Here is a 14,375-nt window from a genome sequence, read left to right on the forward strand (position 1 = left end):
TAATTATGACAAAAAGTTGAAATTAAAATAAGGACTATGCGTCATAATTATGAGATGAAAAGTTTAAATGATGATGTACTAAATTGAAATTATGATAGATAAAGTAAATATTCTATAGTGAAATTTTCTGAATTCAATATAATTGTATTTGTGAAAATGTTTCAGTACTGAAACAGCATTTATGAATTTTTACATATCTTCTGCTTGTTTCTGCAGTTCGTGTAGGCCTCTAAGACTGTGAATAACTAAAAATGATTATTGAATAACTTGAATTTAGTTGACAATGTAAAAAATTGACTTCCCATACCAGGAGTTGAACCCGGGCAGCCTGGATGAAAACCAGGAATCCTAACCGCTATACCATATGAGAGGCACTGCGTGGGACAATATAATGCAGGATCATACTTATGCCGAGCCACAGGAAAAGGAATCCTCGTGGCCAAAAAGCAAAAATGTAATTTATCGGGATAGCTTTTCCCAGGTGGAAAGAGCTAATGAAGGAGAAAGACTTTGAAAGGGAAGTTGCCTGCTTTCTTCTCGACGGGTAAGTCAAAGTTACAAGCTTTTTCATTGCTTGGTTGTGTAAATCATTATATAGCTGCCATAGAACATCTATCGTTAAACTCGATGAAGCGCTATCGGAAGACATGTTGTCATAGATTCTTGACACATTACGGCTACCGCAGTTGCAACGCGCATTTGAAAAAGCGAGTAGATGGGAGAAATTCTTTTGGGAGGACTAACTTGTAGGGTCTTTAACAAAAACAAACAAAATCGAGGAGGTCAAAGGGCATGCTTCCTGCTATAGATAGTATCATCAGCTCTCCCAAAAGTCTATTCATGCGGCCACTAGACAAATTTTAAACACCAGATTAACACTTCTACATATATTTTGAGTAGATAACCGATAATATATTATCAGAAATGTTTCCACACCGATTAAGGATAGTTCGGGAGATGCAAGTAAAAATGATCTTATACGATCTTATACTTATACTTTGTATTAAGACGAGTAAAATTAAATATTCACTCAAGACAAACTTTACTTATGCCGCGTCATGGACCATCAGCATCTCTGAAAAATGTGTGGTGATTTTCTAAAAGATACAAACTTAGTCTAAATAAGAGCAATGTGGAGTCCTCGGATTTCTTAAAACAACAAAACATTGTGACAAACTTTGACAACATGTTGTATGGACAAAAACACTGTTTGAAATATTTTTGTATAAATAAGATCTAAGACGACTAAGTACAGTTTTTCAACATTCTAAAGTTTTTGAACAGACGCTGTTTAGTAAAAATAATACCTTAGGTTAAATTTAGGCAAAATCATTACAGAAGTCTTCTAAGAAGATAAATAGAAGATATGATTTTAATAAAGCTTTAAAGATTTAAACAGTCTTTTAATTTTGAATTTGAACAGTCTTTTAAATGAATTTAGTATAAAACTCTGGATGTACTCTGGAACGCAGACTAGATTTACTGTGACATTGTCCCCCGAGACTCATCTGCTCTGTAACTCCTCTCGTCTCTGGACGGGTCTGAAGCTTCAGTTCACACTGTAGTGTATCCCTGAAGGATCTGGGGGTGTTTTGTTTATGAAAATCTAAACTATTTGCTTTTTGGATTTTTTTTATTTTTTATTGTTGCATAAAAAACTACTTCACATCTCTGGAAATGTAAGGTGTTTTTATTTATATATTTATATAGCTAAAACTTTGTTTACATTTTAGTAACATAATATGCTATTATTCATTGGTTCTATATTTTATTAATAATAATGCAATTTAAAATAGAGATTAGTTAATTTTTTAAACCATGTGTGTGCACGCACTCAAAACAGCTTAGAAATATATATATATATATATTTTAAATGTACAAATGTAGTTTTCTGTGATGGTCGTTGTTACGACCCTGTGTTCCACTTGCTCGCCTGCTGGTGGCGTTGTTCTTCATTGAGAGTGCAGGAGATCGCACACACCTGTTCCCTGCTTCCACCTAATTAAGGAGAGGATAAAACCTTGGCCTCCACCACTCTTCTTCGCTTCGTCCAGGGGATTGACACTCTCTGGAGAAGTCACTTTTTGGCGTGCCTTTATTTATTTACAACCCATACCAACTTTTTCTCTTCCCCATTTGGATTATGATTTTTCCCCTTTGATTTTGAACCCTAGATTTTGTTATATTAATTTATCTGTATTTTGAAGAGTAATAAAAACTTGCAAGTCATTTCAATGTACTTGTATCCTTTATGTACGGTCGAAACAAGCTGGCCGTAACATAAATTGGGTGTCTCGTCCGCGATCCTATGGGGGTAGGAAACGTTGGTAAGTATGGGTTGTATGTGTGTATGTTTTTGTGAATGATTGCCTTTTATAAATGAGAACTCTGGTTAGTTAGAGTGTTTCCAGCTGGATTGTGAATACAATCCTTCCGACGGAGCACTGTTTGTTGTTTTGTTTTGTTATTTTGCCTTTCTTGTTTTTGGAGGTTATCCTGGGTGGAGATTCACTCTCTGTAGGGGGTACGCTTCCGGACTTTCATTCTGACTGATTGTCGCGGAGCTTAGCGTTTAATGTCCCCCCGAGCCCGGTACATCTCTGAAGACCAGGTAGGATTTAGTTAGTGTTTTCTGAGTTAGGAGCTGGAGTTTTCTCATTTTGTAAACGGTAAATCCATTCAACAAAAATAAGTAAAGGTAAGTCATTGTGTTCATGTGTATAGTGCGGTTTATTCTCGCGCTTACACTGTGTTTTGACTTGTGGGAAGTCTTCAGAAGTTTTTGTGAATGAGCATAGGTTGCGTAAAACAGTGACGTAGTTTTTTTTGAAGTAGTGGCTTATGGGAGTTGTATTTCGGGTAAACAGCGTCTCACGTGTAGTAGTTTCGTTTGTGTTATTGTGCGTATACATATACGAACAAAATGTCTTTGGTGGTCGAAGATTTCTTTGTGTGTCCGTCAGAAGCTTTGCTTGAGAGTTGTACAAAGGAGCAGTTAGTGCAAATTGCCGAACGCTTCAGTGTCGATCTTACTTCTCAAGAAAAGAGATTGAAGGAAACTATCGTGACTACTTTGAAGCGATCACTTGTTGATAGAGGAGTTATAGAGGTAAGCACTGAGTTAATCACTCAGAGTGAATCGTTTGTGTCTACTCCTGCTGATGTTTATAGTGAAAGTGAGACAAAATTTCCAGAATTGTCTTTGCAAGAGAAGCAATTGTGTTTAGATGCCGCGAAAATTCGTGCTGAACGTGACGATCGCGCTATGAAAGAGCGAGCGGTAGAAAGAGATCACCAGTTAGCTGTGCGAAGACTGGAGCTTGAGTTAGAGAGAGAACGAGATGAGAGAGCGTTTCAGTTAGAGCGGGAACGAGAAGAGAGAGCGTTTCAGATTAAAAAGTTGGAGTTAGAATTAGCAGCAAAGACATCTGAAGTTTCACAAGCGAATGTGCCTCCTGTTCTACAACAGCATGCGAATGCAGGTGAACCTGTGTTTGACGTTCACAGAAATATGAGATTGGTTCCGCCATTTTCTGAAAAGGAAGTGGATAAATATTTTTATCACTTTGAACGTGTTGCTTTATCCATGAAATGGCCGAAAAGCTTTTGGACTTTGTTGTTACAGTGTGTGTTCACAGGTAAAGCTCAGGAAGTTTATTCTGCACTCTCACTGGAACAGAGTGGTGAGTATGAAGTGGTGAAATCTGCTGTGTTACATGCATATGAACTCGTGCCTGAGGCATATCGTCAAAAATTTAGGAGTTTGAGTAAAGCTGATGAATGTACTCATGTTGAATTTGCAAGAGAAAAAGAGAACTTATTTGATCGTTGGTGCACTTCAATGAAAGTTACAACTAAAGAGCAGTTAAGAGAATTAGTGCTCTTAGAGGAGTTTAAACATTGTGTTCCTCATGCTGTAGCTACGCATCTCACTGAACACAAGGTGAATACACTTTCTGAAGCTGCTATCATGGCTGATGAATTTGTGTTAACCCATCGTGGGTCATTCAGTTCAGTCGGTCTTAAAACCAACGATATGAGTAAGTATAAGTTTTGCTTTCAACCTAAGACAAAGTCTCCTGTGATGAGTAGGAATATTAAGGCGACAGTTGCTGAACATGCTAGTAAATCTGTACTCTCACGGGACATGGTTTGCTTTTATTGTAAAAAGCCTGGTCATAAAATATCTGACTGTCTTATTCTCAAGAAGAAAGAGAGATTGTCGAAACCTGTTGCTTTAGTTTCTACTTCACCATTTACTGTTGATACTCGTGATAAGAAAGATTGTCATTTATCTAGTGCTAGTGATAAATCTGTTGATCAGTGTATAACTTCTTCTGTTGATTATACACCTTTTATCACTGAGGGAAATGTGTCATTGCCTGGTTCAAACGAAACGGTGCCAGTACGTCTTCTTCGAGATACAGGAGCCGCGCAGTCGTTTCTTTTAGAAGGAATTTTGCCTTTAACTTCTGAAACCGCTACTGGAACTCATGTATTAGTGCGAGGTTTTGAGATGGGGTTTGTTGAAGTGCTAAGTGCTAAGAAGTGTTCTGATCCTCTGTCCTCCTCGTACTTTCTTGACGATGGTCTGCTTTGTCGGATAGTGGTCCTGCATAAAGATGTTTCTCTGGAACCTAAAACTCAGATTGTGCTTCCTTTCACAGTGAGAGACTCTGTGTTGCATTTGGCTCATCAAGGACTTGCTGGTCATACCGGAGTTCGTAAAACATATGATCGTGTTTTGCGACAGTTCTATTGGCCTAAGGTAAAACGAGATGTGGCAAAACATATTCGATCTTGTCATACATGCCAGATCACCGGTAAGCCAAATCAAAATGTGCCTGTTGCTCCGTTGCAGCCTATTTCCGTCGTTTCCACTCCTTTCGAGCATTTGATAGTTGACTGTGTTGGTCCTTTGCCCCGGTCTAAGACTGGTCACCAATATCTTTTAACCGTCATGTGCCAGACTACTCGTTATCCTGCTGCTTATCCGTTAAGGTCCATCACTACTAAATCTGTCTTGAAGGCCCTCACTAATTTCATGTCGACCTTTGGAATTCCCAAAGTTATTCAATCCGATCAGGGTTCAAACTTCATGTCAAAACAGTTTTCAAAAGCCCTGCGTCAACTTCGAGTAAACCACAATATTTCTAGTGCCTATCATCCGCAGAGTCAAGGAGTTCTTGAGAGGTTTCATCAAACCCTGAAGTCCCTTTTGAGGTCATATTGTGTGGAACTCGATGCGGATTGGGAAGAAGGTCTGCCGTGGATGTTATTAGCGATACGTGAGGTAATCCAAGAAAGTTTTGGGTTTAGCCCAAATGAATTAGTGTTCGGACATGTAGTGCGAGGACCTACGGCTGTGTTAGCTGATGAGTGGCGAACGTCTAAACCTTCTGAAAACATTTCAGATTATGTGAGTGGATTCCGGCGTAGACTGTATGAGGCACGAGCTCTCGCTAAAAAGAAGTTGAGTAAATCTCAAATAAAAATGCAACAACATTTTGACAGAAAAGCTAAGCTGAGAGAGTTTCAGGTGGGTGATCAAGTATTGGCTTTGCTGCCTCTACCTGCCAACCCCTTTCAGGCTAAATTTACAGGCCCCTACAGTGTAGCTAAATGTCTTTCCGATAATAATTATCTGTTGAATACTCCTGACCGGAGGAAAAAAGTACAAGTCTGTCACAATAACCTGTTGAAGTTGTATATAGCTCCTGTTCGTTCTGTTACTGTTAATGTGGTCAACTCTTGTGACTCTTTTTCAGAATCGTCTCCTCTCTTTCGCAGCACGAGTGGGGATTCTTTTGAGAATGCTGATGAGGATGAGAGTTTTCTTTCTCGAGAAAAGGTCGACGGGCGACTTAAAAACTCTGAGATTCTTCTTAACCTGTCCTCTCATCTTTCTTATTTGACAGAGAAAGAGAGGAGTGATGTCACTGAGTTGGTGATGTCATTTCCTTCTCTTTTCCTTGACGTTCCCGGTCGCACTTCTGTCATCGAACATGATATCGACGTAGGAACCTCGAGTCCAGTTAAACAGAACGCCTATCGAGTCAATCCTTTTAAAAGAGATTTGCTGAAACAAGAGGTGAACTATCTGCTTGCTCATAATCTGGCTGAATCTAGTTTCAGTTCGTGGAGTTCCCCTTGTGTTTTGGTAAACAAACCTGATGGCTCATATCGATTCTGCACAGATTATCGAAAACTTAACTCTGTGACAAAGCCGGACTGTTTCCCTTTACCTCGAGTTGATGACTGCGTCGATCATGTTGGCTCTGCCCGTTACGTCAGTAAATTTGACCTCTTGAAGGGGTATTGGCAGGTGCCCTTGACTAGTCGCGCGAAGGAATTATCTCCCTTCGTTACGCCTGATGCCTTCCTGCAGTATACGGTGATGCCTTTCGGAGTTCGAAATGCACCCGCGACGTTCCAGCGACTCGTAAACCGTATACTGTATGGAATGTCAGGATGTGAGGCATATCTTGATGACGTCGTGCTGTATAGTTCCTCCTGGACTGAACATCTTAACCAGATTAAAGAACTCTTTTCTCGTTTAGCAAAGGCTAATCTTACCGTTAATCTCGCTAAGTCTGAGTTCGCGAAGGCAACCGTTACTTATTTGGGTAAGGTAGTGGGGAATGGTTGTGTAAAGCCCATTGAGACTAAGGTTGAAGCCATTTGTAACTTTCCAGCTCCCACCACTCGTCGTGAATTGCGACGGTTTCTCGGCATGGTGGGATGTTTCTCGGCATGGTGGGATATTATCGGAGTTTTTGCGAGAATTTCGCTAGTGTAGTTTCACCTCTCACCGATTTATTGAGTCCGAAAGTGCCTTTTTGGTGGTCTGAGACATGTCAGCAGGCTTTTGAAAATTGTAAAGCTTTGCTGGCATGTGCCCCTGTTCTAACAGCTCCAAATTTTGAAAATTCTTTTAGTCTTGCAATTGATGCGAGTGCTTGCGGTGCAGGCGCTGTTCTCTTGCAGGAGGATTCGAACCAGGTTCAACATCCTGTAAGTTACTTTTCTAAGAAATTTAATCGACATCAACAGGTATATTCCACCATTGAGAAAGAAGCTCTTGCCCTAGTGTTGGCCGTACAACATTTCGAGGTATATCTAGGGTCAATTGCTGCACCGATTATCATTTATACGGATCATAATCCTTTAGTCTTCTTGAATCGGATGAGGAATCGAAACCAGCGACTTATGCGATGGAGTCTCATTTTACAACCTTTCCATCTTGAGATTAAACATATTCGAGGAAAAGACAACATTATAGCTGACACACTTTCTAGAGCGTAAAATCGTGATCTCTGCGTTGCCTGTTCTTCTCTTTCTTTGCATCTCTAGGGCCCAGAGGTGTTGAAGAATGAAGAGAAGACGACGTTCCTTTGGATCACCAGAACTTTTATTGTGTTCGTTCTGGGTAGTGTTTAACTGTCTTTTCTTTGTTTTTTTTAGATTCGTTACAGAATCTTTTTTAAAGAAGGGAGGTGTTACGACCCTGTGTTCCACTTGCTCGCCTGCTGGTGGCGTTGTTCTTCATTGAGAGTGCAGGAGATCGCACACACCTGTTCCCTGCTTCCACCTAATTAAGGAGAGGATAAAACCTTGGCCTCCACCACTCTTCTTCGCTTCGTCCAGGGGATTGACACCCTCTGGAGAAGTCACTTTTTGGCGTGCCTTTATTTATTTACAACCCATACCAACTTTTTCTCTTCCCCATTTGGATTATGATTTTTCCCCTTTGATTTTGAACCCTAGACTTTGTTATATTAATTTATCTGTATTTTGAAGAGTAATAAAAACTTGCAAGTCATTTCAGTGTACTTGTATCCTTTATGTACGGTCGAAACGAGCTGGCCGTAACAGTCGTGTTTAGGTGTACGGATAGAATATACAGTATTGGTACAAAAATGCTGATTGAATCTTTTTCATATAAATGAGATTTAAGACGGCTAAGTACAGTTTTTCAACAATCTAAATTTTTTGAACAGACATTGTTTAATAACAATTATACTTTAGGTCAGTCATCGTTAAGACTAACATTACATACGCTCTGACATGATGCACAGAGGCCCCTCAGAGAGAGAGAGAGAGAGAGAGAGAGACACGCTGTGATTTTATATTATAAGCAATTTATTTATATACTTTTAAAGAACAGATTGTTTTTCAACTTTAGTTAAATTAGCAATATAATTATTTTATATATTTTAATTTATATACTTTTAAAGAACGGTATGCTTTATGTAATATAATTTTTATTCTTTTGTTTATCTAAAACTGAATTAAATGGTTTCAGTAGATTTTTAGCAAGATATTATTGTATATTTGTGTGAAATATAAAACATTTTTATCGCATTCACCTCGCTCAGAATGCAAAGGAGCAGAGCCGCTCCTGTCAGATATGGGGCACGCGCAGACACACAGACACGCGCGCGTTCATCGTGATCACTGAATACAACCCTATGAGTGAGACGGCGACAGAGCTGCGAGAGAGAAACACTCTGTGAATTTATATTATATGCAATTAATTGATATACTTTTAAACGAATAGAATGTTTTTCAACCTTAGTTAAATTATTTTATACTTTTTAAAGAAACAGTATGTTTTCAACTTTTTTGCGGTAGCTTTTAGTAAGATATTATATATTGTGTGATGTATTCTTTTATCTTTATTCATTTATGCTTTTGTGTGATAGACACCACACTGATTTTCATAACCTGTATGTTGTTTTTTCTTCAGCGCTCTATAAACATTTAACTGCTTGTATAATTGTTTTTTCAATGGTTGTGTGACACACTTTCAGTCTTTTCTTCTCACTTTCACTGTTACCTCAGGAATGTGGAGGGGATCATGTCAGAAAACGCACGCACAAACACACACACACACACACACACACACACACACACACACACACACACACACACACACACACACACACACACACACACACACACACACACACACACACACACACACACACACATACAGGCACAATACTCTGTCTTTTTTTTCTCACTTTCCCAAAGGGGCTCACAATGTACTCAGGAATGCTCTGGAATGCTGACACATATCCCATATCCTATATATATAACAGCGCCTTCAAACTTTCTGTCATACCAAACAACCAAAGCTTCTGACAAATCCATAAATTATTATAACATCCTCTTCAAAACACATGATCAAAGACCAACTAGGTCAATAAGCCAAACCATAAGAACATATGCCGAATAGGAAGGGGCAATAGGTCAAAACACATGATCGAAGGGATAGGCAGGGGCAATAGGTCAAAACTAACTGTCAAAACCACATGATCGATGGATAGGAAGGGTCAATAGGTCAATCCATAACAATAGAGGCCGGAAGGACACCGGAAAGGTCAACCGGAAGGTCAATGACAACCGGAAGCCATCAATCATTTTGACACATGGTGCAGGGTAAGGACTACTGACACTGGTGACTCTCTATTGACAGCGCAGGCAAAACATAGTCTTTGTGAAAAGATCGAGACATGAGAGGTGTTTTCGAATGGGATGTGGGCAGAGGTGGGTAATCCAGGGGTCAGAAAGTAAAAGTCCTGTTTATTCCACCCATAAACTCAGTCTGATTTCACTAATTAGTTCCGTCTCCTGCTGAATTAGCAAATCCAGGTGATTTGGAAAAAAATATTGAGGAGGACTTTTACTTTCTGAACCTGTACTTTACACCTCTGCATAGCAATGCCACATGTCAGCCAAGAGCAAAGAAATAAACCAGAACTGGACCTTATCTGAGCCACAAAATCTGTGTATATTAATATGGAGTAATTTCAGACCCAGCCTCAGATGAAATCAACTGAAGAGAAAAAAAAAACAATAAATCTGTGAAGATCTCAGCAGAGGAGGATTAAACAACACCACAAACAGCATTACCAGCTTCACTTATTACTAACCAGACTGACTTTATTTCGGTCAGACGTCTACAGAAGTTTTATTAAGAATTAACAGAGGGTTTAACTCTATTGTGTTTTATTTGAAGTCACCATAACAGTGATCAGTGTTTCCATTCGTTGGGCTCTTAACTCTTATTAAATATTGTCTTCTTTAGCTGCTGTGACAGTGTGTTTGTCAAATAAATTTACAGCAGCAAAGAAAGCTAAAGTGAAATGAGATCAGGTGATGATGGTTACCTGTTGATGGTTTTATAACCATCATGAAATAACCTGATTCACTGAGGTTTTTTAATCTAACAATTATGTTGATCCATTAATAGAGTCACATCACAAACTCTGTGTTACTGCAGCATGAGATCCAGCAATATTATATAACAAGTTAGAAGACTTTAACAAACAATGAACACGAAAAAGTCATTTCAATATGACACACACAGACACCAACAATCAGCGTATGAATCTCAACAATGGTGACGATCAAAAGTACTTTGCTGCAATGCATGCTGGGTACCAGCATAGTACAAAACTCCCAGCATGCATTGCAACATGAATAAATTATGCAGCTGAATTGTCCTATTATTTTGTTTGATTGTAAATATTTGCTTTTATTTTTGCTGTTGTTTTTGTTGATATAGATATATGTAGGTTTCCAGCCTAAGCTGAAGGGCGAAATCAAATCGCTGGCAGATCAGGCTGGGTTTGCCCTGTGTAAGTCAAACTCCTTTCTATGTTGGAATAATGAAGATTTCAGGCCCCTGCCTGGCCACTCCTTTGAAAATATCCGGCTCTGCCACTGGTTGAGAGTGAGAATGTGTTGTTCATGCGCAGTGTATAAATATGACCAAATGACTGACTGTTCAAGAGTGACTCCTCATCCTACAGCAGAAGTATCTCAGACACTTGAGGTTTTTTCCACTATTGAACATGTTCCTGCACTGGCTAATATTTGCTCTTGTCTTAATGGGTAAGTCAATTTTTTTTTTTAATGATACAACTTTACAATAAGGTTAAATTTGTTAACATTAATTAATGAATTAGACATCACAAGTTACATAAGTAACATTTATTACAACATTTGTTAATCTAGAAAATGTTAATTTTATAGATATTGTTCATGTTAGTTAATATAACCAGCGCTTGTCATTTTATAAAAGTATAAAAATGTATTAGTATAATATATTATAGTATTAAATGCTGCAGAAGCACTGCCTAGATAGCAAGCAACCATTGAAACATGTTAATGCATCAATGTTAACTGCATTGAATCAACATCACTGTTGCACCCACAATTAATGCTGAAATAATGTTGAACTTTAAGGTACAATATGTAAGAATTTTGTAATAAAATATCCCAAAATCACTTGAACAGTGTTATAGATTTCCTGCAGTTGTGTACTTACAATATCCCAAAAGTTCCCAAAGATTTTTAATTTCAGAGAAATTCAAATTTTAAATAATTGTCCGTCCGGAAAAAATGTTCACTTGTCGCCTGTCACTGACGTAATACCCTCCCTGGTTTCCGCTCGTACTGCCATAGTAACCATGGTGACAGACGTGGACAACTGTGTAGTTCGAAATGTCTATCTGCACGCTGTCGTATCGTTCAAACATTATGGACCATGGCAAGGAGATTTTGGGGAAAAAAATTGTACTAAAATGAAGATCAATATCAGCGAGTTTGAGATGCCGAGAGCTCCACGTCCTTAACAAACTTCAACTTGACAGAGACGCCGCTCCTACATGTACTTTATTAGACAGGTGAGCAAATATATGTGGCAGAGTGGGGGACAAGAGCAAATCTAGACAGCAAGGAAGTTCACATTAAATAAACTCTAATAAGATTTTCAATGTAGCCAACTACGCCACCTAGGGACTTTCAGCCAAGGATATACTCATAAAAACACAGCTTCGTTCTTCACAAAGAGGACTGAAACGGTTCTGACAATTAAAAAAACAATTACATAAAATCTTCACATTGAGTAACACCACATTCACTAATAAATACCTTCCAAACATTTACCTCTTAATTGCCTACATATTTTAATACATAAAAGAAGGTATTTAAAAGAAAAAAAGAAAAAGAAAATAAATAAAGACTGGGGGTTAATCGAAGACACTAACAGGAGAAAGAATCTCTGACCTACCTTGTAAGTAATCAATCACTACACCCACACGCTAGTGTCCCACACTACAAAGGCAATGAAACGAATCCACACTCAAGTTTGTTTAACACTACACCCCAAATGGAGGTGGACCAAATACCCCCCTTCAGATGTCCCAGGGAGAACCCACAGAACCCACAAAAACAGCAGCGTAGTTTGGGTCCATGTATCCTGCTAATTACAGATGTGCTTACACGGCTCCGTGCTGGAAGCACTCCGTTAGGCACTTTTCAAATCATAAAAGAATCCCCTAAAGAGATCATACTCACTGCGTCAGAACAACGTAGCCTATATAAAATGATTGCATGCTGCAACATGCCCTCACTGCACTGTAGCGACTGCAGAACAGGCTTAGGTTACACACCAACATTACACAGAAAAATAAAATCACATACCATTTTACACCCATCAACATACCTGAGATTGGACAAATACGCAACCCAAACTACACGACTCCATCAGGAAAAGGCAGAAAAACTCCGCTACTTGTGCATCTTGCTTTTATTATAAGTGCAATCATGATAATGATTAACCAGCCGGTATCTGACACAGTCTATGGGGAAATTATTCCAATTCTCCACCAGGGGGAGTAATGGAGGGAAATACCCAATCTGCTACATGTACATGAAACTAATCAATGTTATAGTTCAACATGATGAAATGTTAGAATATGATCTGTATGTTAGTCTTTTGTTGATCTGGCTTACTGCTAGTCTCATATAGCCAACAAATGAACACACAGAATAACATTATAACTTTCAACACACTCAAATGCAGTTTAGTGTGATAGTAGACCAAGTGAAACAGCGCTGCATTACCTCACAAGTTTCATTCGTCTAATAAACTGACCTGTGTGAGAAGTAATTCTGCACTTGCATGTAGTTCGGTATAATGAAATGTCCTTGTTCCTTTAAATCCGCGCGTGTCGCGTTGATACCTGTCTCTTATTAGCAATTGTGTCTTGCTTCATATCACAGTAATGTTAAAAACATCAATGTATTCACTCATCCATAAACATTATTAGATTCATCGGCTTGACGACAAGCTCCATAATACTTAGCAAATGTTGCGTTATCAACCTACGCCTTTGTTTTTGTAAGAGGTTAGCGAAAAAAAATCTCCTAGTGGCGAAAAAAATTACATATTGTTTCTTTAATAAAAAAACAAAAAACAACAACAATGATAAATATAGCTGCAAGCAGCCATTATCGGGGCCAAGCAGAATAAGACGACAAGACATGCCAACATGTCTGAAAGTGTCAGAACAACTGCAACAATGAGCAATTAAAGACATTTAAAGAGCATTTTAGGCAAAATAGCTGAAAAATCATAACAATAATTAAAAATATGATTTAATGGATTATCACTTTCGACCAATAGGTGGCGCAGTTACAAAACTGATGTGATGTGGTCAGAGTGAAGTGACAATGACACATACAAAGTTTGGTGTCAATATGTCAAGGCATTGCAGAGATAAAGCCTGAATAGTGCTTTTAGCATCATGCCTCAACTTTGCTGCTGCGCTATATGAAAACGGTTTTGTCTATTAACATGAAATCTATAACATTTAAGCGGCACAGTCTGGAGATGATATGATTCGATTTTGGTGAAAATCGGAAAAACGGTCTTGGAGGAGTTTGAAAAAGTAGGTTTTGAATGAAAATCAAGATGTCGGACAGGAAGTTCGGCCAAATAAGGTAAACTTGGTATCTATGTTCTCAACATGACCCAAGGAATCTATTAAGACCAGTGGCATTTCAATAGCCAGATTTATTCAAAAGTTATCAGCATTTTAGGACATTTTGTTATAACTTTTGACCACTAGGTGGCGCTGGTTCAAAACTTCTCACGCTCCTTCAGGGCATCGTGCTGATGACCCATAACAAGTTTCGTAACAATCAATTCATGCGTTCTTAAAATACAGCATTTTAGCACAAAATTCCAAATGGCCGACAGCCAAAATGGCTGATATGGTAAAATTGGATATCAGTCGACTCAGCATGTTGATGATTTCTGGACAAACTGTTTAGAAGTTATAAGCATTTTTCATATCATTTTTCAAGCCATTTTTCATATCTCCGGACCAGTAGGTGGTGCTGCGCTGAAACGCAGCATGTAGCCTCAGGTCATGCTTGTGATGACATGTACCAAGTTTGGTCTGAATCCGATTAAGCGTTACGGAGATACAGCCTTATGTCTGTTTTCGCAAGATCTACGTAAAATTTGTTTGTGCGTTTATCGAAAACGGTTTGGTGAATCAACTTGAATTCCAATG

General features: G+C 38.6%; 2 protein-coding genes across 2 annotated transcripts in view; one reads left to right on the forward strand and one right to left on the reverse strand.

Moving 5' to 3' along the window:
• LOC307171758 (5-hydroxytryptamine receptor 3A-like) overlaps positions 1-14,375 on the reverse strand; it is a gene marked incomplete at its 3' end in the record, with an annotated part of 430,256 nt that overhangs the window by 153,545 nt on the left and 262,336 nt on the right. The gene's annotated exons all lie outside the window — the stretch shown is intronic.
• Positions 10,798-14,375, forward strand: part of LOC307160361 (5-hydroxytryptamine receptor 3A-like) — a 106,207-nt gene continuing 102,629 nt past the window's right edge. The window contains exon 1 of the mRNA XM_079874425.1: positions 10,798-10,902. Within this exon, the coding sequence (XP_079730551.1) occupies positions 10,863-10,902 (40 nt within the window). The 5' untranslated portion in view covers positions 10,798-10,862. The remainder of the gene's footprint in view (positions 10,903-14,375) is intronic.

The sequence above is a fragment of the Squalius cephalus genome (assembly GCF_949319135.1).
Source record: "Squalius cephalus genome assembly, chromosome: 1".
NCBI classification, from domain to species: domain Eukaryota; kingdom Metazoa; phylum Chordata; class Actinopteri; order Cypriniformes; family Leuciscidae; genus Squalius; species Squalius cephalus.